At 47.0% G+C, this 25,816-nt stretch overlaps 1 protein-coding gene across 7 annotated transcripts in view; it reads right to left on the bottom strand.

Annotated features, from left to right (window-relative positions):
- Positions 1 to 25,816, bottom strand: part of LOC149354218 (uncharacterized) — a 213,227-nt gene that overhangs the window by 16,116 nt on the left and 171,295 nt on the right. For 4 of the 7 annotated variants that reach the window (XR_016291238.1, XM_089583178.1, XM_089583177.1 and 1 more), the window contains 3 exons: positions 7,245 to 7,443; positions 2,968 to 3,200; positions 263 to 433 (listed from right to left, as the gene is read on the bottom strand). Coding sequence is in view for 4 of the 7 variants with exons in the window: in XM_089583178.1 (XP_089439304.1) it covers positions 294 to 433; positions 2,968 to 3,200; positions 7,245 to 7,443 (572 nt within the window). In the remaining 3 variants the exon portion in view is untranslated. Of the gene's footprint in view, positions 1 to 262; positions 434 to 2,967; positions 3,201 to 7,244; positions 7,444 to 13,989; positions 15,036 to 25,816 lie in introns of those variants that run through there. The other 3 variants (XR_016291239.1, XR_016291237.1, XM_089583180.1) reach the window with 3 other exon arrangements.

Genomic DNA, 25,816 nt, shown 5'->3' with positions numbered 1-25,816 from the left:
GGTGGCTATTTTTCGTGCCTACGACGACGTTATTTCTTGTCTCTGACGTTTTGTCTGATTATTCGCAAATTTTTTGTGATTGTTTTTTTCGCTAGCTAGACATCGAACTTTGAGCAAGACACCGGTGGGATGCCCCGTAGCAGCTCTTGCCTGCTCTCGTCTGCTGTAACAACTAATATAGCGGAAGAAAATCAAAAGGAATGTCCAGAGCACTCAAAAAGTCCTGATCGGTGGCCGGCGCAGGAAGTTGGGTGCTACTCACGGATCGATCGAAGGAATTGTTCCCAGTCCTGTTATGGCGCCCCTGCGAGGTACCACGAGCCATGCGTACCAGGAACCCGAGTCGTACGGCCCGCGCTGTACCCCTCTGCTGCCGAAGCGCAGCCTGGAGCATGAAGAACCGGTCCACGCTGGCTTGCTTGGAGGAGACACCCTAGAATAGGGTTGAAGGTGAAAGTTTAGCGACAATTAATAACAAATTATGCAAGGAATATATAGCAAGAAATCCCGTCATACAAGACCGTAGGTGGGACCTCCCACTCTATTATCTGCCCCCTTGCGTCTTGCACTTATCCATCCCTTCACAGCACTCTCCAGCTGCCTGCGCGAAGCGCCATCAACATCGACCAGACCTGAAAATCTATAAACAACGTTTTCTATTTTACCCCAACCGCACAAGTGGCTAGACCCAGGTTGTTTCGTAACTATATAAATCTTCGTCTGCATATCTTTGCCAATGACTGCGAGGAGTTCGGTGTCCAGAGCGGGAGCTGCTGGCGTTTGGTTTTTATTACTCGAAAATGGTTAAAAGGTTGGTGCTTTGGAGATATGGGGCTTAACGTCCCAAAGAGACTCAGGCTATGAGGTATGAGGGTCGCCGTAGTGAAGGGCTACGGAAATTTCGACCACCTGAAGTTCTTCAAGTAAAGAGGTCAAAGCGCTTCTCTACAACACGTTCTGGGCATGTTTTGGGATAAGCACGCGATATCTAGTGATAACATTTGGTTCAGTATGGTCTGGACGTCAGCATTTGCAGTTAAGCTCATAGGATTTCATCGTCAATTTTTGCCTTCCTGGTCATAACTGCTTTGGGAGTTATGTAACAGATATTTCAGTCGTTCTAGGCATGTGTTTTGCCCTCTGTACATGCACTTATTTTTAGTTGCATGTTTTCTTCTCTGTACTATGATGCATTAAACCTTAGGACACCTGGATGCTATTTGCCTGGGACCACTATATTTAGGTTTCCATTCCATCAACCGAATGATTGCGGCGGGACAGGTAGTTTCAAGGCACGTCAAGCGCAAAAAAACCTGAAATACCACAGCTGATACGTCGTTCAATGCCCTTCCAGCTCTTGAAGCAGCCTGGCTTCACCGTTGTAGTGACTTTAAACCACATATCAGTGATAATACTGCAGTTTTTTTGTGCGTCACATTACGTAAAATCACCACTCACTTCAAAGCCATTGTTCAATTGGATGAAGCTGAAACCGAAACAGCATCGAGAAGAAATTCAAATATAATTTATTTAGCCATCATAGGGGAATACTACAGGGTGATTCAGGTATAATGTCTAAACCATCATTTAACACAAGAAAACATGCCAGCAAAATTTTGCTCTCTACACACATCTAAGCCTAGCATGTGCACCAATCAACAGAGGTTGTAGGTGTCTACGCACACTCACGCACATGCGCGAAGACGTTTCCCTTTGCCAATGAAACCGTCGGCGATAATCTACAATGCAAGAGGGAAAGCAGATCCGTGAAATAACTTCGATCAATAATAACATTGCAGACCAGCCGACTGATCAACATTGTTACCATCTGATGGCAAATTTTCGGTCTTCCTTAAAGGGACACTGAGGAGAGCACTATTAATATATTTTTTATAGCAAAATCCGATAGTTCGGTATGTCATGGCTTTGTTGCCACTTGGCCGGCAGCGAAAAATGCATTTATTTCTAAGAAATTTGGATTCAAAGTTGAAAAGGTTTTTCCCGCCGCTGTGATTCAAACTTGGGATTCGGCTATGACGACAGAGGACTAAGTGACGTGAAACATGACGTGACATGACGTGATGCAGACTCCGTGATTTCTGGCAGCCAGCAGTGCGGCCTAGCAGCAGCCGAAAAGAAAGCTAGCGCCGGCCGCACGTTGAAGGCATCTATCGGCTATTGCGGCCGTCGCTACAGTCGCTTTGCTTACGTTTGCACCGGCGTTTTGCGAGCGTTACGATGAATCTCGTTCTCGAAGTCATCAACGAACTTCTCGCAAATAGACACCTTTAGCATACCGTGTACCTTGATACTGCTAGCGGAATACCGGGAGCCCGCCTAACGCCGGCGAGCAGGCGCTGATTGGTCCCGATGCTTCAGGCGAGCGCGTAGCTGCCGGGCACGTGGCGCCATCTGGCGACGTCAAGGAGATTTGCGCATGCATTGGCTGCGCCTCATTGATTTGTGCTTCTCGTGTCCTAGCGTTGCTAGAACCACTGGTTCTAGCAACACTGTTTTGTTATATGACGTCATGACGCTTGTACTTGCGAGTTTGGCCTGTGGCGGCGATACCTGTATTTTGGTTCTTGCTCTTTTCTATGTTACAAGAGCTTTGTTGTCAGTATGAGTGGCGTTTTTGTAATCAGGAGCTGGTATTCTGTCGATACAAGCCAACTTCAATTTCTCCTCAGTGTCCCTTTAAAGACTACATCAAGCATTCTGAGTTCCATTGGGTTCAGATTCCAAGTGGACATCCAAAAGCCTAACAATGCAGAATAAAAATCAAGACGAAGTGTTGTCAAAAGAAATATAAAAAACCAACCCATTTCATTTTGAAGCCCGCGTGTAATGCATTTCCTTGTGCTACGAACCAGACATAAAAGTTACGGTAAGTAACCTGCGATCATATGAACCGTTTGGAAGAAAGCAGTTTCAGGTGTGTAACCCATTTCGTGAACGTTCACTCACTGGGAACGGGAGAGGGAGAGCGTCTACGGAAGGCAGGGGCCCCAGAAGAGGCCCAATTGAAGCCAGGTAACGCCACATCACATCCGTCAGTGGCACAAGTTGGAGCCACTGCCGCAGAGCCGGGTGCGATGCGCCTCGCTAGGGACTGGAATCCATCGCTCCACTTCTTTCCCGAATGGGTGTCCCAGCAGCAAGCAGTGGGCGGGGCAGAAGCTATAGTCCTCTTTCCCCGTCTGTGAAATAGAGTGCAAGAAAGCGTTCTGCTTTCGAAACGGACAACGGTTTGTTGCTTGTCCATATCTGCTTCAAAAAAATGCCTGCAAGCTTTGAGTTTAGAACCTATGAGCAGCTGCAATATGTTGCGGCTCATCCGATTCCCCGAACCACACAGGAAGTGCACTGTACGTTCTCAAATGAGATGCAGTTAGGGGCACAACAAAGAATGCACAGCCAAGAATGGTTGTTAAATGAGCTGATTGATGATGATGATGGATTTTTATGGTGCAAGGGCATCTGTAGCCAAAGAGCGACATGGCAAGGTGTTCTCCTACTCAAGGTGGGGTCAAAGACCCATTTCCCAAACATTCCACCCTAAGCAAGCCGAGCACCATACCAAGGGAAAGTTTGTGCCCATTGTATCACTGGTGGGTACCCGGTGGCACTGGTGATCGAACCCCGCACCTTCCGCATGCTAGGCAGATGCTCAGATCACTAAGCCACCGCTAAAGGTGATTGTTCAAGTATCACTGTACACTATTTTCACTGCGATTCTCAGCTCAGGATGCTTGAATGAAGTGAAACCAGGCGAGAAGAAAATGCAGAAAAAAAGGGGAAGGGGGGGAGTGGAGAGGGGCCCACCAAAGGGCAAATCGCATTTAGTTCATCAGATAACTTAAGAAGCGTGTTAGCAGCTCTCGAGAGCAGACCTACAGACTGAACAGTAGTTATTCGTTTTTGTGCAGTTAGTATATGTGTTTAGGGATATGGACAGTTTGAACAGGTTCACGACACCTTTTCATTTTCCCTTACATACTTCATTGCCCCTGCTAACTTTTAGCATAATTGGTTATGTTATTACTCGATTCGATAGATGAGAATCCAATCTTACTATTTAGTCTGGCAGTGATCAGCAGGTATGTTGCATAACTAGTGCTTTTGCAAAGACAGAGCATTTCTCTTTCTGGAAAATTTAAACATACATTAGGAGTAAGAATGAACCGATTATTGACGAACTGCAAGACACTTCATTGCCCCGTTGAACGGAATCTACCTAACCAGTTGAAATGGAGTTCTAGCATGATCAATTCATGTACAATCTTCATAGAACGAAACGAAGTAAAAGGGACGCGCAACCTTCGGTACATCCACCACCCCGTGGATGCTTTGCACGACCGTCGCAATGGCGCATCTCACAAGTGAAACCAGCACTAAGCGAAATGCTTAACACCACGCCATCACAAAGCACCAAATTCTCAAAGAGCTGTTCCCTCTTAGAGCACTGTTCCTTCAGTTGGCGACGGACAGATTCATGCATGGCTGGCTGTATTGCATTATTTACGAGACGCGACAAAAATGCCGAAGTCGAGTTCCACAGCACGCTCTGGTCGCGAATTTCAAGGCCCTTAGCTGCTGCCTACAGTTAGGAGATCAATAGGCCATAGCTGGTACGTCCCCGTTTTCGCGTCTGAATTTCATCGCATGTGGCTAAGAAATGCAGTGCACGCTGACCTCCCCCAGCCAGTGTGACCTCCACCTACTTAGAAGAGGGCAGAATCTATGCGCTGGAGGCGAATATGCATTTCCAGACTATATATAGTACGGAATGCTCATGACCACGTGAGAATAGCTGACTATTGGTTGCCGTCGCTTGTGCTGGCTACTGGAAGAAAGAGACGGGGCGTGAGCTCCTGTAAGATATTCTTCCTATGCAGTGCGCTCGGGCCGCGAAGTACCGACGTGTCTCGTACACAAGAAGCAGCACTGTGCTTTGGTTATTAAAAGAGCTCGCCGGTGAGAGCCTCCCGGCACAACGAGCTTAAACGGGCACAGAAAAGGGTACATGATTTTGAGGTGTCCCTCTTTTCGCCCTGCAAAAAGGCCTTCGGGCCTAATGATCACTAAAATTAGCTCAAAACGGCAATGCGCAGTGCTAACTACAAACGATTTTGTAGTGGCAGTTTCGATCTTTGTTGGCGCCAGCGCTCAAGTGCACACTGACATCACGGTCGACCCGCCAACCTGGGCTCCAGTGCTGCCAACCCTAGGGATTTTTCCCTAGATCTAGGGCATTTGGACGTCATTTAGGGGAAAGGGGATCGTTTGTATAATCTAGGGAAATTTCATTTGCTCAGAGAATTGATTTTTTCTCCCTCAAATTGTGAAGACAGTACAAGCTTTACGTTCTTTTTCCTCTACAACTGACGGAGGCCCGCACAACACCGCCGCGTGCTCTTGTAAAGCCTGTTTCACATGGAGGTGAAAACTCTTTGTTGCTGCAGCGCAAAAGCTGTTTAGAGCCATCACGGGGGCTCTGCAGCAGTCAGAGCAGCGATGTTCCAACGAGTTACAAATTTTTGCAGCGCTGCGCTTCTCAATTTTCAGTCGCTTGCATGCATGTGAACCAGCCTTTACACGGACGTAGGACGTGTATGGTCCCTGACGTGGCCAGTGGCACCCACTGATGTGATCTCGCGCGCCACCATCTTCTCTCAACACACGCGCCCCTTCCTCACGCTGTATTTGGAGCTCGCTGCACGACGTGAAATTCCTGTTTAGTAAGCATATCTGCATGTTCGTTTTGATAACTAGGAAAGAAGGGCGCCATTTTTTTTATAAAGAAGCGCCGTGTTGGAAATCTGAACTGGTCTAACTAAGGGAACAATTCCCAGTCCACCCGCCGTGGTGGCTCAGTGGTCATGGCGCTCGGCTGCTGACCCGAAAGACGAGGCTTCGATCTCGGCCTCGGCGGTCAGATTTCAATGGAGGCGAAATTCTGGAGGCCCGTGTACTGTGCAATGTGAGTGCACGTTAAAGAACCCCAGGTGGGCGAAATTTCCAGAGCCCTTCACTATTTCATCCTTGATAGCCTGGGTCGCTTTGGGACATTAGACCCTTCAAAATCGTAAACCATAATTTCCAGTTCCATCACGACGAACAAAGTGAGTTAAGGTCACAAGAGGCATTCAAAAGAAAACCACTGCTTCATTGCTTTAATTGATTAAAACTGTTATGTCAGCCACCCTCTACAGCAATCGCAGCAAATGAACAAGCAGCTTTTATATCACAGTTCCCGTACACTCCTCAAGCGACCTCCAGGCACAGGCATTTTGTATATGATATCATTCGGCTGTTGTCTAAACAGACACAACATGAGGGAAAAAGATTCAATTAATTCCACATGCCGATGCATGTTTACTAATATCTTGTGTACCGTGAAAAAAAAAGACATACGACATAGAGCCTTTAATTTGTAATTTTCAAAGAGTGCTACAGTTTACCTTGTAGCTTCATTCAGAAGTTCATTTTACATCCTTCATTTCAAATACACAGCTAATTTGCTCAACAAGATCTGGTAATAGAGTAGCTGCAAGATAAAACTTGCTACTGAATTACGCATAAATATACAATTTTAAACTATACAACTGAATACTGTTTTTCATATTTAGGAAAATCTAGGGAATTTTTGGTTGCAAATTGGGGGAGAAGCGGCTCTGGAGGTTGGCAGCACTGCTGGGCTCCCACATTTCTGAGTAAGTCGGCACCGCGGGAGACCACTGCATGCGAACAACCACTGGTTTGGTTTATGGGGTTTAAAGTCCCAAAGCGACTAAGGCTATGAGAGACGCCGTAGTGGAGGGCTCCGGAAATTTCGACCACCTGGGGTTCTTTAACGTGCACTGACATCGCACAGTACACGGGCCTCTAGAATTTCTCCTCCAAAGAAATTCCAGCCGCCGCGGCCGGGATCGAACCCGCGTCCTTTGGGTCAGCAGCCGAGCACCATAGCCGCTGAGCCACCGCGGCGGCCGAACAACCACTGGGTTCGGTGACGTCACAATAATTGAGGCAAGAGGAACTTTACGTCCCTTCATTCAGATTGAAATGCTGAGCGGCTCCTCGGACAGAATTCAATATCATATTAAATTATGTTCGACTCTAGTGCTTTCTACCGAAGCATTCTAGAAGGCATCGCCCATGAAACAAATATAGTTTGTGTACATTCTAAATTTTGCGTCAGTACCCCTTTAAGCATCCCAAGAATACAGCGAGATTCTTGCCTCTGAAGGTATTCCGAGATCAGCTTCCTGCCTGGTCTGCTGGCCCTCGCCGGGGGCTCCGTGGCTGGTGCTTGGGAGCAAAGAGGCGGAGCCAGCTGACTCCTCCGCGTTCCACGTGTCGCTTCTTCACCGGGCCTGTCCCATCGGTGGTGGTGGCACCTCATGCTGATGATGCCTTGAGCAGACGAACAAAAATTGCCTGGAAATTTGATCAGACCCACATAAGCGCATTGTAACAACTGAGCTCATCTGCTGGCACAAAAACGAAGAATAAAGGGCATAGTTTGGTGCGTTCGAAAGCATGCATAGAATGCTATGCGATCAGTATGTATACAGACTGTAAGGGGTGAATGGCGCCAAAAACTGAGATGGGCGGATCAATGCACACCGCAGGTGCGGCAGACCGAAGGGTGTGAGGTCGAGCAGCTCGCTTAGTGCTCCCAGCGGTCTGCACGAACAAAAAAGAACGCAAGGATGAAGAAGCAGAGAAAAACGTCTCCACCTCACCGTCAAAACTGCAGCACACATTGCAAAGTCTACCGGCCAAAGGGTTTGCTTTACATCCATTTAGTAGAGCATTTTAGGCTCCCTTTAGGCTGTAAAATTCTTTAAGGCAAGAGGAGCATTTAGTCTAGCCTTTCGAGCCGCTTTAGTCCTTAATTAAGGGTACCGTGAATTCTCCACTATAACGCTCTTAAAAGCCGGTCATGCGGCCGGACAAGTTTTGCCCGAGAGTATACATAGCCCCAATAGTCTCGCTGAAGCTATGTACGGCTTAACAGCTTAGAGGCATGTGGTCCATTGCGGGAAGGACATGTATTTATTTTCACTGTGAAAGCCACTAACACTGTGGCACCATCGATCTGACCTGAACACGAGGGTTCACAACGGGGCTGCCTAGAGAAGATGCCTGGTGTCGCGTCAGAAATAGTTTCGGCAAGTTTTCGGTTTCTTTGTGCATTGGGACAACTCCAGCGCCACGCAGACAGGACAGGTGTCTTAGCACATAGTTTTAATGGAGCGCGATCCACAAGCCTGATTCTGTTGCGTGGGGGAGCTCTCAAGAAAACAATTTTACCCAGCACCATCACCTTCCATGAGCGCAGAAAACGTCAATGCATCGTCCCCCCCCCCCCATTGGTCGGAACTGCCCTTCATTGATATGCATGAGTCATCACATTCTAGAATGTCCCAGTACCTTCCGTAGCAGGAAAACTTCACCAGTGAGGTGAAGGGCACGAAATTTTAGATCAATGAAATTCTGCATAAATACACAGCTGCTGCCAAAATATAGAAGATCAGAAGAAAGCCATATCTGGAATACACTAGTGCTCTCGATGCAGCGGTCAAATTGAGTGCAAAAATGCACAAACTTTCTTCTGCTGCGGCCGTCTGTTGGAGTTTGTTGCGTGGTTTGACATATGCGCGGGATTGTGCTAGGTGTACCGAACGCTGAGCATTTGTTCAAAGTGTATGAGCGGCTATGAGATTTCTTAATTCCAAAAATTGTGAAGAATTTGACACCGTCCTTTCCATTGCGTTGTGCAGAGTGGCGCAGGCCGGTCGACCGTCACCGATTCAACGGGTACCTTGAAGAGGCAACGAACTTTGAATTCGAGAGGTTACTCAGACTTTCGCTCGAGACGACGTCTGACAGTTCATACACGGAATTCGAGCTGTTGCCGTTCTATCAAAAAGTGACTGCCGCAATTACAGAAGGAAAGAGTTCCCTGAAAACTAGAACTATATTTGAACACAACACGCATCCACTGTTGGCGGACGGCGACAGCGGGATGACTATCAGAGTTATCACAAACATTGCGATCACTCACATATTGAAAAACATCTCACCATCTCAAACAAAAACATTTGACAGAAGATTGTCAGGCTGGGAAATTAATTTAGGAGAAATATTACTGACGCCAACCAAGTTCATTTTGGAAAGCCAGACTCCGCCTCGACCATGAAGAAGGGACCGAGCCGGTCCCGAAACGACGTGTTTTTTTTCCAAAATTAACTGGGTTGACGTCAGTAATCTTTCTCCTAAATCTCACCATCTGCCTTTAATGCAAATGCTCCATCGCGCTACGAGTAATAATATTTGCACACAAAAGAGAGAGTAGAGCACCCTGCACGGGAAAAGAACTCGCCGGGAGCCTAGTGCAGGAGAGCTCGAGCAGCACTACGTCAAATCGGGTGCCGAAGCGCAGCTGGCACTAGCTGCACAGGGAAATTGAAGGCGTGAGTGCAGCGCCGCCTGAAGTGGTGCAGGAAGTGCAGCCAAATCGAGGAGACCAAACGTTTACCCAACACGCAATGCGGACCTTGCCATCTTCCTGAGGCCCCCTATTCTAAACCTAGGGTCGGGGCGAATAGGGTGACCCTATCCGCATGCGCTTAGTGTTAGGGGAACGGGTTCATGTTTTCTGTCTATAGAATAGGGTCGCGGATGGTGGCTTTACGTTGTTTGAAGGCCGCGCCATGACGGCAGGAAAGAGAAGCTTTCAGAACAAATCAGTTAATATACATGCCATATTTTTCATTGTGTAAATAACACGACACGCGAACTGTTGCAGTTACCAATTTCTACTTAGGAAGTGCTAAATATGATGCACAGATTTTTTTATACTGCGGACATGTTCAATCGAGCCAAGACTATCCACACAGGAAGTTGCCGCCGCCGCCACTAACAGCAGATTGGCCCTCCATGAGCGTGCCTTGCTTTATTTTTAGGCATAAGTTCTGCGCTCGCTTTGGCGCTAGCTCTACAAGAAATGCTTTTCACATTTTTTAAATTTTTTGCCATGTGCAACGCCATCTCGGGTAGAACCCGCAATGGGAACTCTCGCAAATGTAATTATTTTCAGTTTTGTTTATGTCCGTGCGGATAAAATATATCGCCTAAATAAGAAAAGTGTGTAACCGGAATGCAAATTTTTTGTGACTCCTTTTTGAGCCCAAAATTGCATACCTGTTTGAGGAGATCAGTAGTTCGAACCTCCCGCGCTTTCTGAAGCCATTCGACGTGTACTCGCTAAGCCTAGCAGCTCTGTAAACACGGAAGCAATCTGAAAATTTGGCGTGTTTCATCGTTAAAATTTTGTGGTTTAGGCAAATTCAGCCAAAGCGAAAGCCTAGTGCGCCTTTAGTTTGCTGTGAGCGTGAGCCACAGAGTAGCGGCAACGACAAATCGGTGATGAAGAGAGACAGCCCGCTTCGATGGGCGCTGCCATGTTGACCCAACGCAAAGCAGGCTTTGGGGCGCACGCTATTTCGCCGATTTAGCGTTAGCGTCGCCCGCTCACCCAAATACCCAAGATCCGTTAGCGTTCTGCGCATGCGCAGTAGCGTACCGCTATTCCCCTGCGACCCAAAGCAATAGGGTGACCCTATACTAAATCTCTCTACTCCCTGCCGCAGCGTCCCACAGGGGCACGCTGCACAGGGGCATGTGTAAACGGTAGCGCCATCTATAGTAACAACACATAAAACCACATCAACGCTGAGTTGATTCGGTTTATTGGTTTACTGGGGTTTAACGTCCCAAAGCAACTCAGGAGAGACGCCGCAGTGAAGGGCTCTGGAATTTTCGACCACCTGGGGTTCTTTAACGTTCCCTGAAATTGCACAGTACACGAGCCTTTAGAATTTCGCCTCCATCGAAATTCGGTCGCCGCGGCCGGGATCGAACCCTGGTCTTTCGGGTCAGCAGCCAAGCGCCATAACCACTGAGCCACCACGGCGGACCAATGCTGACTTTCATTTTCATTCGTAATTACTAATAATGAGGGTGAGTGCATTACAAGCAAGAAAAACTATGCAAATAAAAGAAAATGTAACAACTGAATATATTATGAATGAGAACTGCTGCGCCACGTGTCGTTGCTACGAAGAAAACACTGCATCTAGAAAGGCCTAAGAGCATGAAAATCGCCAAATTATCGGAAAAATAGGGCTAAGGTACACTTATACCTGTACGTGTGGGCGAGAGAGTGCAAAAGAAAAGCGAACCGGTGCCATTTCAGCAAGCTATCGCGCCAAAGAATCCAGCGGCGACGTATTTATTCCGAAGTGGGCGGACAGAGCGAGTGTACGCCTAACTAAAAGTGTAATATTTCATCCGTTCGTTCTGCGCAGTGAATTTTAATGCAAAAAAGGAAATAGCCTTTAATGCCCATACTACTGGCCAAAATTCTGTCATACTATCGCTGTCAAGCAAACTGATGACGTCATCGGTGGTGTAGTATGTCCTAGCCTGAATACTAATGTCTTAGTCATTAAAGACGTAACCTAAAATCGTTTAAATCACCGGAAAATAAAAATAACAAAATTAAGAATAATGGTATAAATATAAAAATTTTCCAAGTAATAAAAAAATAATAAAGAACACATAAACACTCATAAAATAAAAATGAAAAAAATTAGGCAGTGGCTTAGCTCTGGTTAAGCCTGGATATACAAGCGAAAAGCTGTAGTTGTGCTTGGTTTAACCTCATGGATGTCGCAGTTGGCGCACATGCACTGGGAGCTCCACGATAACGGTGCAGGCGTTCGGCCGTCCACACAATGCCTGTACGGAGGTGGAGGAGGAGACGCCCGTGTAGTGAATATGGTGCTGTCGTAGAAGGTTGCTTTAGAGACGTACTGTGGTGTCCATTCCTTTCGGGTGTACACAAGGATATGAGAGACAGGCATTTCCTTTACTTAAAACCAATTTTCCTTTTATTCCATTTTCCTTAAAGGGACCATGAAAAGAATTACAAGACGCTTGTAAATGTTAGAAGTTATGCTCAGAAGCACTGACACCAAGTATGAGTCTTCGGAACTGAGCCGGCAATTTATTATGGCTTTTTAAAAATCGCGTTTTTTAAAATTCGCGGGCCGATTGGTGTCTTCGTAGGGAGCGATTTTGAAACCAAAACCGGGAAAACAGACGTCACTAGTCCCATGACGTCGGTAGGCCACCACACGCTGTCATTCGCTCGAGCCGCGGCAGCTACGACGTCACGGGCACACTTCCGGTAGCGGTGAAAATCGTCTGCTCGAGGCGCCGCGCGATCCCCTCGGGCAAGCGCGGGCCAGGGCATTGCCTTCACGCATATGTTTTCAATTTACCTCTGCCGCCAATTTCTGCCGGGAGTTCGGGAGCAAAGAAAGCGCCGAGACCGGAGAGACGCTGCCGACGCACGCTGCTCCTCGGGAGTGCGACAACCGGAAGCCGTAAACCGAACGTCAGCGAATGACGTGTTCATGGGCGGAGCCCAGTCCCGGAGCTGTTTTCTTTATTTTTTCTTGGTGCTCCGCGCGTATGAGTTGAGGGGGGAGAGGAGGAGCGTGATTTTTAATCGTCTATAACTTGGTTGTTATTCATGCTAGCTCGAAAATTCTTTCGCTGGGGTGACGACTGATGGATTGCCTATCTTTACGTAATCTCAATTAATTTGTTTCATAGTCCCTTTAAGGCCCTTATGGCGCGGTTCGGATATGCACCGAGATATGAGGGACAGGCGTCCTTTCCTTAAAACCAATTTGCTTTTCATTTTCCTTCCCTTACGGGGCGGTTCGGCTGCCCACCGAGATATGAGAGTTTCCTGGCGCACTGTATTTTTTTTTTGTGCCGCGTGTGACGTCACTCGGTTTCGCGCATGCGCAGCTGTGGCAAATCATGGCTCCGACGGCTCACGCGAAGCGCGGCTCTGGTGCGAGTAGTGAAGCTTTTCGCTTCAAAATAAACACTAAAGACGTCATCGGAAATCGTCGTAACCGGAAATGTACTGGGGCATACGCGCGATGTCCCCTACGAACGCCGACCGCCTCTCCAACTCCACCCCACGGCCAGAGGGGGTCGTGCTCCACCATGGAAGCTGCGGGAGCATGCCCGTGACGTCACCTATGACATGAAAACCACAGTAATCGGGGCAGCAACACAGGCGGAAGTTGCTTTCGCCTCATAGCCCATTTTAGAAAGGGCCGCAATAGCATGATTCATGATTAATTTGGATCACTTCGTGTTCTACCACACAACCACGACCTGAAGTTGCATATCGACGGGCTGGTCGACGCAGCGGCGGCGGCGTCCGGCCTAGGCGAGCATCCCAGCGTTCTGTGCAGCACGTGCTGGCGCCACCCCTTCTACTTCGGCACGTGGCGACATCTTGCCACGCGCGTCGCCACACAAAGAAAGCCGGGAAAGATGCCGCCGTCCACGCTTTCGCTCGCAAAAATAAAATCTACCAAAGCAAAAGTGGGTAACCACGGAGGCTCTTGAGACTCCATTGCGGCTATCACCGCCTTTAAGCAGTTCTACAATATACGCTTTTCCTGCGGTGCATTTAGTGCTTATATCTATTCTCGACGACGAGATAAGACAAATTCTTTAATCGTGCCCCGCTGCATGCTGGAGCGCGACACATGGGAAGCAGCCGAATGTAAAAAAAGCGCCCGGTATCGAACACCCGAACGCGAGGTCCCTTTTTAAAGCGCTCTGCAGCGCTCGCAGTTCTTTTCCTCACCTAATATGAAAAACATTCAGCTTCTGAAAACAGAGGCGCAATGCGCTCAGCGCTAAAGGCTCAAGCCGATTGTCATAGGTTGTGAAACGTGGCCCTGCATCACAATGGGATTGTGAGAGTGGCGTTCGAACTCGCGGTACGAGAAGCGAGACTCCTCGAAAGTTTGCCTGAGGGAGTGCTGCTAAATCACCACGAACATCTAGGAAAGCGCAGAATTGAGAAACGGTGCTCACCTAGTACGGCTGCGTAGCGGCAGTCAGCGCAGAGCCAGTAAATGCCGCTCACCCACGGACGGAGAGTCTTACTGCATTCACTGGCCGTTGCAGAATGACGGCCGCAGCGCTCTAGTCGAAGCAACGGTGACACGCTGTGACGCAAGAGATGCACGCGCCGAGTGGCCACGCGCTACTCTGCTTCTAATTTTTATTTGTTAAGCATAATCCAACACGAAATCGCGCCGCCGCTTGGTTCTACGCTTGTAGAAAAAAAAACGCCTCGCGCTACGCGTCCACTGACGTCACGGCCGGCGTCCACCAATCAGCGTGCAGGCACGTGTCATTTTGGTTTTTCGGTTCGCCAACAGATGGCTCTGCTCTCCGCGCATCTCGGCGGTACCTTTTTGGGGGAACTTTGCTCTTACTCTGAGGAGCTGGCTTTACTGTTGAGCACGCCCGAAGAGCCACGTGCATTCACGCATGGTGTTCGTTCGCGCGTAGTGTTCGGCCAACATGCACAAGACAACCTTTAACGAGGTATAATTACATGAAGATTGTTTTTATTTTAGTGTCCTGTAATTTGAAGGCATATTATATATGCGGTAACAGATAATTCACCTCGTTGGTAGTTGTGTGGCCTGGCAACCCGAAAAAACGCGGCGCGACAGCGCCGCTTCATTTTTCTCGTGCGGGTGCTCGCGCGACGGCGGCAACGCGGGCGTTGGCCGCGCGTCGCGTTTTTCGCTCGCGAAAAACGCTCCATGCGGTTCCAGCTTTACACTTGCAAGATGAGCACACAATTACATTTTTTTAATCATCACTCTGCATGTCTGATAGTTTTATTTTTATTCGCTGCTTCTTTTATTTTCTTTTGAATGTAGCCAGGATTCCAGAATGTTATGGTGTCTTCGGCTGGATGCCACTCGTGCAGTGCCGTAAATTCGGGAGGGACGAGCACGACACGCGTGTGCGCCACTGCGCCACCGTGGAGACCGCCGGTGGAGCGCAGTGCAATCCCGTCGTGCAGCGCGCGCTAGCAGACGACGCTGTTCACGCTCATTGGTTGACGCAGCTATAGTGCCTAGAATATACTGGCTAGTGTGTCGACCGCGGCCTCCCGGGTGGCACCGAGAGCAATGAATGCCGGCGGCCGCCGCGAGGAGCGCTGCAGAGCCGGTGGGTGCGGGCCGCCGCGCTCCTTCCGCGCTCGCTCTGCAACTGCTGCAAGGGGCCTGCTCAATTTTTTGCTTTCATTAAGGTGTAACAGACCAAAGCTTTCAGCCGTCACGGATGCATCTGACTACAAGTTTCAGGGTTTGTTTTGAGTATTTGACAAGAGGCGAAGTATTTGACGGTTTTATCTTGCGAAAGCTTGAACGAAGTTCGGCGCGCAACTGAGCTTCAAACATCCGTGCTCACAAAGGAAACACGGGATTTGTATTCTAGCGACGATTGCAGAATGGTCTCTTTTTTGATACAAAAACAACTTGAAATGCTGCAGTTATATTGGCTTGCATTTATGCGTTCTCTCTGTGTATTCTACGTTTGCTGACAAGTACAGTTTTATTCATATCTTGTGTATGTGAACAACGCAGGCAACAAAGTTGCGCAACACTCGTTTTTATTTACAAGGAACAACAAACGCAGGGAAATGGCAGAATTGCATGGTGACTGGGAGCATTTACTGGCAGCGGCGCTGTTGAAGCAACTTTTGCAGTTTAAGCAACTTTTGCAGTTTAAGCAACTTTTGGTAAATGACGGTCTCTGTGCACCATTATTTTGCGATCCACCGGCGCTTGCTGGCTGCTTCACGACCAAAACGTGTGGAGCACTTTTCAATCACAGGAGCTCCGTTGTCGGCACCAGATCCTTCCGCGTCCACCGATTCGGCACTCTCAACAGCTAAACACAACTCGGAGGCTTCCGACGGGGCCCGCCTCTGGCGCTTAAATTTGCTGGAGGCTCTTGCTCGCACAAATTTCTATTTTTTCTCTTCGTTGGCACTTAAGGCACAAGGTGTTTCGGATAATCCGTAAATATTGTAGGTACGGCGTCGGGTTTCAAACGCGGTTTATCGCGGTGGAGCTCACTCCGTTTACGGTGACACTGAACGTGCGCTCGTTGCAGGTGCTCTCAAAATGTGTTGTGTTGTGTTGGGTTTAATGGCACATAGGCAGCTAAGGCCATCATGAGCCAAACACAAGGTATAGGAACTGTTTTCTGTGAGATTTAATAAAAATGTGGAAGCTCTCAATGGTGTAAAGGGCCTAAAAATTTAACTACCTAGTAATATTGGGGAAAACGAGATTTAGGAATGGCTGGTGGTAAAAGCTTTAAAAAGGTCAGGTAGCCTCAGCGGCCATCCTTGGCTGGGCAAGGATGCCGAGGATCCCGACCAATCAAATAAAAGCCTCAGCCTTTTCCTCACGAATGAGGAAGTGGCTGAGGGACATCATGTGAAGCTATAGGTCATGATTTATATTTAGTTGAGAAAACCTGCTTCAGTTAAAAACTTAAAAACACAAGATATGTGCTCTCAAAATGTTTGTCGCAAACCACAGCAGTTGGCTTTAATCTTCTGTCTTTCCTTTTGAGGTTTTTCTCCCATTCTGCAAGCCGTAGATGGTGCATGCAGTAAACATAGAAACGCGCTCTTTGTTCGAGCGGTAACCGCTTTTGCACAGCGGCACAAAGCAAGTCTTTTTTTTTTTGCCCTGCCGCTTTGGCTTCGACATCTTTCTGTACCGTTTATAGACAGGCAAAGGAAAACAACAATCCGGGACTCACTCCGTGAATTGACAACAGTGTAAACGACACCGTGAACACACACGCACGGATACACGATCGCACACAACGCTCGCACAGAACCCCGATGCAATCCGAACGAAACTGCTAGGAGTACGGAATGGCTCGCATGTGCGAGGGCCTACGCAGAACAACAAACGCTGTACCTCGCTGAACAGAAAAGACGTGCACAAGCGGGTTAAATCACGCACGTGTTGACCAACCGCTTGCTGCCTTCCGAAGCCAGAAAGGAGCGCTGGCCGCGTCGTCTGCTGCGGCAGCACCCTCCCGACAAGCAGCGCCCTCTGTCGCCGTCGGTGGGCATTCATCGCAAACGGCGCCACCCTCTCCCATAGCGCAGCGCGGGCGGTCGTCACACTAGCCAGTATATTCTAGGCACTATAACGCAGCATCGACGAAGAGGAAAAACGGACGAAGCTTAACAAGTGGGCACATTTTAAAGAAATGCATTTATTCGCGCTGCAATCACGCAGCCACCGGCCGGCGAGCCATGTGCCTTCCGTTATGAGGAAATTAAAGGTTTGTCAATATTTTTTGTCTTGCAGCGAACGGCATATGCTGTTCATCGGGCATGTGTGCACTTTATAACATCGTACTTTTTGCCAACGTATGCGCAGGTTAAAGGATATCAATAAAGCGACAATGTGGGGCGCTTAGTAGATTGAGAATCACCTGTTGATATTTTCGGAAGTTACTCTAGCTGTATGCACCACACGCCTTGGTGTGGTGTCTTACAAACCTGCGCCCCCATAATTAATCGCAGTATCTCACGAGCAGGCTCGTGGGTCCCGCATTTCCCGCCGATTCTATCAACGCCTGTTACAAGCGCGGTACTAAGCACTGTTCTGAAGAGGCTGTTGCTAATTGTACAAACTGTTGACTGCGCTCGTTGGCGTCGGCCGCTCGTAGGAATAGCCTCCGAGATTTTCGAGGGTCTCAGAGGCCTCGGTTAACAGACGGCAGAAAGAGCAACGGCACTCTGCGAGTGTTTCGCACGTTCAGCTGATGTGCAAGGAGACGTGCCACTCGTGTAATATTTGACGTCACTTCTTCCGCACCGGCACGGAATCAGTGCGTGTCAGCCGAAGACACCATTAGCGTCGTATTCGCGAATTAACAAATGCATGCGGCACCTGGCGGCGCAGACAAGAAACGAAGAGTGGAGGTGCAGAAGCAGACGCCCCTTGCCAGCCTATTGGAATCACGTTAGGATAACTCTCATAGAGCCGAAAAAAAAAAACGAAAAAAGCGAACAGGAAAACAAATCTGCACCGTTCCCCAATCCATGTCGACGGAATGACACATCGTCTCATAAATCTCCGTCGAGCTGTAACGATCGGCGCCGGACGATTGGACGTATTGCGATTCTCCGCGGATGTTGAAAAAGTCACACCGAGAGCACTATTTTCGCCACTTCTGGTGGTACGATTCCATCATTCCTAGCATCTAATATCACCTCCATAAGGTTTCTAACGTGAGAAACTCTTATGCAGCTGTTATGCTGGTACTCGCCTTGGCTATCGCAACGTGGGCACGCATTAACAACTGCGACAGCTGGGATCAGAGCGCACTTCGATCTCGTGCAAATACGTTAAAGCTATCGCCAAATGCGCGCAGGAGATCAATCTTTGACTGTCGGCTTATTTCGCCGCATCTCTTCTTAACGGGCGAGTGGCACCAATCTCAATATTGGACCGCGCGCGTTACTGCGACAAGCGTCACTTGCGCGATCGTTCGCATGTTCGGCGCCGCTCGCAGGACTGTAAATTTTTGCACTTGAAGCATGAACCTCGTATTTGTTTTGTGTGGACTTCAATAAAGCGACGACTGAACGACACGGCACGCGTAGGAGCCAAGTCCACGCACACAGCAGTGGGTAAGCAGAGATGCGCGCTGCCAAGTCCACGCACACAGCAGTGGGTAAGCAGAGATGCGCGCTGCAAGGTATGCGTTACTCGCTCGCAAAGAGGTGTCACGGTGGCACGGAGGAGCTCCTTCTAGATTTGATGTGCGTCTACACGCAGAGTAGTTTTAACATCCATACCAAGCTACACTTGCTGCTAAAACCTGCTAAGCACTGAATAATAAGCCGCACAGGCTCACCAGCGAGTTAGCCGAGAAGGCTATCAGGAATTCCTTTCAGTAGATTTGCACACTGTCATAACAACGCACAGGTGTTTGTGCCCCCATGATAGGGACCTACTGTACATGCTGATGCATCTACATCAGACATACTTCATATTGTTTTTTACGCTAGTTTCACTTACTTAGTTTACTTTTCCCTAAGGATTAGCAAGCAACAGCAGCAAGTGTGGCAATGTTCGAGTAGTGCAGAATAATACAATGGTATCATCAAGGAAAAACAAGACAAAGGAGCCATGTGGTGTTACTCACAAGCATGTGTTATGGCTTGCCCTACAGTAGCTTGCATCAAATGCAAAACTTAACCGCACACACCGACAAGGTTATTAACAGAGCTATTGGCTGCTATATACCTACATAGCCTGATCCGCCACTGGAGCTGCACTTCTTGCCATATGCATTCACTTTGAGTTGACATACACGAGATTATATTTTTGAATTTTCAATTTTTACAGCAGTGTTCTGCTACCTCGACCACAGTATGATTATAATGAGCTTGCACTGTGAAGGAATTTTGTTTCTTTCATTGCTAAGCATATTCACAGAGACACCATGCATGGACCATTTTTATTATAAACCACAGAATGACACGCCAGTTTTCACTTCACACGGCTGTGCCAAAGACATCAACGTCCTCCCCTACTTTCAGCAGGGAGGGAACAGCACAGCTAAGTGTCAGTGATATCATTTGCATCAAACAGCAGAGTAGATAAATAAATAAATTAGACTAGTTTTATGCTAATGCAATGTGGTATTTACTGTTGAAAAAATTACACTGTCTTATGGCACTTGCCTATCTCAATCATTCCAACCACTACTTCACAGCAATTACACACATTCACATGCAAAACATCACACTTCTTTGAGCCCAGTGTAGAAAATGCATACCAATCTCCACCCGCAGTATCTACACAATACTGGTGAACATCGAAGCACAATGAAACCTCAGCTGAACGAATTACAGAGCACCAATACAAAAACATTGCTGATGTGAATCCTTGCAGAGCTACAGAATACAAACAGCAACCACACTGAAAGTAGTAAGCTAAATATCTAAATGAGAAGAAATTTGAAGGGCATTAAAGTGATATCAGCTTTCATACAGTCGCATGAAGTCTTCTTGACAGCATAAGTCATTCTGAAGTTATGAAGCCAAACTACAGCCTACCAGATATTACGTGTGATGGACATGAGGTTCCAGAAAATGTTTAACTGATAAATTGGCATTCATTCTGGTGGTATTTCACTGTATGCTGCACAGGTTTAACTCATACGTGGATCATGGCCCTAGTTATGTGTATTAGGGTAAATTTATGTATTATTTACCAATGTAGATGCAAACTATACTATGCTGCAGGATGGTGACTGTCAAATTATCAGTTTATGAACTACCTGTGTGAAAGCCAGTGGCAATTAGGGATGCCAAACACCTTACTTTGTGAAGGAATTGTGACACGACTTGTACCGTGTACATTTCGTCAATCAAGTTTTTCATTGCCTGGAATATGGTGGCCTCAAAATGCACACTAATACAGCAAAAATATTAACTGCAAAAGGTGAGTGGCCTCCTTTATATGATGGTGTTCAAGTAGTACTTAGAACTTTTAAAGAAATTTTGCGGCTTCATTGAACACATGCTCTGCAAACTATCTCTCGACCCCACAGCACTTCGATGAGAAATGGCCGACACCATCAGGAGATCACCACATGAAAGAAAACTGAAGTGATACCTGTCTTGCACGTCAGTAGTCCTCAGCTCCATTCCTTGCCATTTTTGCAGGAAACAGATACACTGTTATCTTTCGTGGTTCAAGCAGCCACAGCTAGGGTGCAGATACGTTCACTTCTTTGGATTTGAATAAGGAATAGATGTTTGATGTGAATTTCACATGAAGAACATATGCACAGACTACACATGAATAAGCAGCACTTGCAGTGAAGGAGCCCTTTTAGTAGCAGAGCCAATTCAGGGAATAGCAGCTAAAGGAATAAACCTGCGCAAAGGGAGTGAAGAAGAAAACGAAAGAGACGTGAGGACAGGACAGAGCAGTCTGTCCTGTCCTCAGGTCTCTTTCATTTTCTTCTTCAATCCCTTTGCACAAGTTTATTCCTTTAATTGCTGTTATGAACCAACCCGCCCAGATGAAAGTGCTTATTGAACTCTAGAGAATGTTGCGTTTCACACGTTCGATTTGTCTCGTGCCACTTTCTGTGTGCTATATATTTCATACACATGCCTCAGGATGTCTTGCAGTCTTCTGCATATGCTCTTTAGCTTCTTCCAGCAAAGTAGTTGGGCATGGATGACAGGCCTTTTCAGCTGTACTGTTAAGGGCACAGGGTAACGTAAAATTAGAAAAAAAAAAACGTTTTTTTTTCTAATTTTACCTTAGCCTGTGCCCTTAACAGTGCAGCTGAAAAGGCCTGTCATCCAAAAACGCTTTTTTTTCTTTTGCACTTTGAGAAGTTCAATTCTTTCTACACATATTACATGATCGCACTTTCCTCAGAAAGCCATATGTTAGGCTGCAAAATGCTTTTCCCGAAACCATGTAGTGAGCGGCCATGCCCCTTTTCCAGATACCCTCCGCGTTTATCGTCAATTTTTGCTACCAAAAAGTCCACCACCTGATTTCAAAGCTTTTCTGAAATAAGCTACATATAAAAAAACCGGGGAGCCGTCGCAGCATCGATCCATTCGTAGCTAAGTACCATCTATGTTTTGTTTTTGTTTTTTTGGGGGTTGATTATGGACTAGAAAGCGGCGGCACATTTAAACAGGTGGTAGGACTAGGAAAGTAGATTAGGAAGTAGGTTTCAGTGAGTTGAAGTTAGCGAACGGGAAGTAGGTTAGCACTGGACCCATGAAGGGTTAGCCGTGAACCTTGTGCTAGGCCTTTATTTAAGAAGTTTTTCCTTTTTTTTTCTCTCTCCTTCCCTTTTTTGTGTAATTTGGTCTTGGACGTGCAGGATACTGTTCTGACGGGTGTGTCTTCTCTTTTGAGGGTGTTTTTCATCTCGGGCATGTAGACAGCGTATATTGATGGGGCAGTCCCCTTTGCTCAGGAGAAACATGGGGCGCCCGGCAAAAAAAGTGTTAAACAGTCGCGAAGTTGCAGGTTGGCAGGTTGGGAAGAGGATGGGCCATAGGGCACTGGATTTTTTACAGGCATGCAGGATACCCGAGGGCCAAGGAGTAGACAGCAAAGGTGAAAGGAGGAGGGGCAGGACAAGGGCACAGCGAACGAAAAGGAAGCAGCATCTCAATGTTGGGTTCATTAACATGCAAGAGGGAAGAAGTCGAATTAAACGGGATGAAATCAAAGAACTAAAATCTGAAAACATTGGGGTATATGGGGTTGCGGAAACTCACCTGAGAGACATGGAAAAACCGCCACACATTGCAGGTCACACTTGGATAGGGTGTAACAGAAAAGAGAAAGACTGTAAAGGTGGAGGCCTGGGGGCATTAGTAAAGGGGCAAGATTGGGAAAGGGTAAGAGAGACCTGCAGAGAGCATCTATGGCTCCAGGGCATAGTGGGGAGTCTAAGAACAATAATAGGGTTTGTATGCCTGAAAACAGGGAGTGAGTCGAGTGAGGAGAATAAAGGGCATTTCCAATGTATGTCTTAAGACATCAGGGACTTAGGCTCGCATCGGGAAATAACCATTTTGGGAGATATGAATGCTCACTTGGAATACTTTGACGGAGCTACAGATGCAACGGGGAAGATGCTAGGAGAATTCTGCAAGGTCCATGATCTAGTAATAGTTAATACGGAAACAAAATGCGAAGGGAAAGTAACATGGGTAAAAAAATAACTCGCACTCAACTATTGACTATTGCCTAATGTCCCACAAACTGTACAACAGGTTAAGGGACATGAAAATTGACGAAGAAGGTATGAAAAGCCTGGGAAGCGACCACAGAAGAATCAAAATTAGTTAGTTATATGGGTTTTTATGGCGCATAAGCAACTATGGCTATCATGTGCCAAACACAAGGTTAGATGACACAAGGTTAGATGAACACAAGGTTAGCAACTATGGCTATCATGTGCCAAACACAAGGTTAGATGAAGTGAGTTATGTCAAGTGTACAGAGGTTACATTATAATAGATTTAAAACATTGGCTTTCTTTAGAAACTTACAAACAAGTGAAAACTCGACAAGTGTTTGCTCGCCTAAAAGCAATGCGGGATGAAATGGAATGTGTTCATTGTAAAATACCGTAAAAAAATTTTTCTAAGTTCTTCGAGATGCGAACAAGAAATTAAAATGTGATTTACCGTAAGCTACTCACCACACATTTCACACACAGGCTTGTCTTTTTTTGTTAATAGGAAGTTATGGGTGATGTGCGTGTTTGGTTGGTTTGGTTTATGGGGTTTAACGTCCCAAAGCAACTGAGGCTATGAGAGACGCCGTAGTGGAGGGCTCCGGAAATTTCGACCACCTGGGGTTCTTTAACGTGCACTGACATCGCACAGTACACGGGCCTCGAATTTCTCCTCCAAAGAAATTCAACCGCCGCGGCCGGGATCGAACCCGCGTCTTTCGGGCCAGCAGCCGAGCACCATAGCGACTGAGCCACCACGGCGGCGGTGATGTGCGTGTGACCTATGCGTAAACGACATAAAATTACTTCAATAAAACGCTCTTTATGGCGGCATGATTTCCATTCTTTTAAAATGGGCTTCATGGTATGCAGCTTGTTGTGTCCTTCATTTTCCCAAGCTTGCCACTTGGCTCTTAGTCTGCTATGCACTAACTTCATGTAATCCCTAGGAGGCAAATTCACATTTTTTATTTCCATGGTTCTGGTTTTTGCAGCACACATGTTGGCCCTCTCATTGTCCCTAATGCCGACGGGACTGGGAACCCAGCAGTATTTTATAACACGTTTTTGTGTTGCGACCTTTACTATATTGTGTATGATGCTTCCAATCAGTGGCTCCGTGGCATTTTTGGTTTGGTTTGGTTTATGGGGTTTAACGTCCCAAAGCGACTAAGGCTATGAGAGACGCCGTAGTGGAGGGCTCCGGAAATTTCGACCACCTGGGGTTCTTTAACGTGCACTGACATCGCACAGTACACGGGCCTCTAGAATTTCTCCTCCAAAGAAATTCCAGCCGCCGCGGCCGGGATCGAACCCGCGTCTTTCGGGTCAGCAGCCGAGCACCATAACCGCTGAGCCACCGCGGCGGCGCATTTTTGGAGTTTAATGCTGTAAGGACGCTCAGTGAATCGGTATAAATGATGCTATTTTTGAAGTTTTCATTTGTTATTTTCTGTACCGCAACACTAATAGCATAACACTCCGCGGTGAAAACTGTCGTACTGCATGTTCATTTTTTCCTTGTATTACTGAGCTTCCTACATGAGCATGAGTTTTTGACCCGTCAGTATAAAATGCAGTGTAATTTCTGTATTTTTCTTGTAGTGCTAGATATTCTTGTATTATATGGTCATGTGGTGTACAGGTTTTCCTGAGGAATGTTAGTGTGACGTCACACACTGTGGGGAGAGTGTACCACGGTGGTAACGCTTCGTGTCTTGGGGCAATATTTTTAATTTCATTTAGTATGTTCAGGGCTTGGCATTTTTCTTCGAAGCGCAAGAGCAACGGCTTAACTGCGTGAGGCTTGTTGAAGAGTATTCGGGATGGGCATTTCGTGACAATTGGATAACAGAGATGTTTGGGCTGAGAAAGGATTTTGAGGATGTATGTACAAGTTAGTGCAGTTCTTCGATCTTCTAAGGAAGGTTCATTCGTTTCCACATATAGATTTGCTATTGGTGAAGTTCTGTAAGCACCGGAAGACAACATTAAACCAAGATTGTGGATAGGATCCAGTCGTTTTATGTAGGACGGTCTTGCTGAGCCATATACTATGGACCCATAGTCCAGCTTAGAGCGAACCAGAGAACGATATATATGTAGCAGGTATGCCCTATCAGACGCCCAGCGTTTTCTTGACAGTAGTTTCAGTACATTGAGGGCCTGAGAACCTTTTTTCTCTTAGCTGTTTATATGTGGCAAGAATGTGAGCTTTTTATCGAAAGTTATCCTTTGAAATTTATGCTCTTGTTTGACAGGTAATTGGGTTTGGTTTAGATATAGTGCGGGGTCGGCCTGTAGGCCTCGTCTCAAAGAGAACAGGACCGCTACTGTTTTCTGAGGGGAAAATCTAAATCCGTTTCTATCTGCCCAGGTAGCCAGTTTATTTATTGTTATTTGTATCTGTCGCTCACAGGTAGGTATGCTGGATGACGTGCATGCTATTTGGAGGTCGTCTACGTAAACTGAGTACATTATGGATTTTGGGATTACTTTTCCTATGGAGTTCATTTTGATGATGAATAAGGTTGTGCTGAGGATGCACCCCTGGGGTATGCCAGTTTCTTGAATAAAAGTGTTGGAGAAGGTTGCACCTAGGCGGACTCTGAATGTACAGTTGCTTAGGAAGTCGCTCAAACAGTCCAGCATCCTGCCGCGGATACCTAGGTCCGCTAGGTCACGGAGGATACCGAACCTCCACGTGGTATCGTAAGCCTTCTCCATGTCGAAGAAGACCCCGATACAGTGTTGGTTGTGGATGAACGCTTCCCGAACTGTGTTCTCAAAGCAAACGAGGTGATCGGTTGTGGAACATGTCTTTTTAAAACCGCACTGGTGTATATCTAAAAGTTGCTGGGACTGAAGTATGAAGGTTAGTCTGATGTTTAGTACGCTTTCGAATGATTTTGCTATACAGCTAGTGAGTGCTATTGGCCTGTAGCTGGTGGGACTAGTTGGTGGTTTGCCAGGTTTTAGGAAGGGTACTATGATTGCTTCTTTCCATACTTGGGGGGATTTCACCACTCATCCATATTTTATTGAAAAATTTTAGGAG

Source organism: Amblyomma mixtum, chromosome 3 (genome assembly GCF_055824585.1).
Source record: "Amblyomma mixtum isolate Tamu chromosome 3, ASM5582458v1, whole genome shotgun sequence".
NCBI lineage: Eukaryota > Metazoa > Arthropoda > Arachnida > Ixodida > Ixodidae > Amblyomma > Amblyomma mixtum.
The sequence above is the reverse complement of the archived record's forward strand: the minus strand, read 5'-3'. Positions and strand labels throughout refer to the sequence as shown.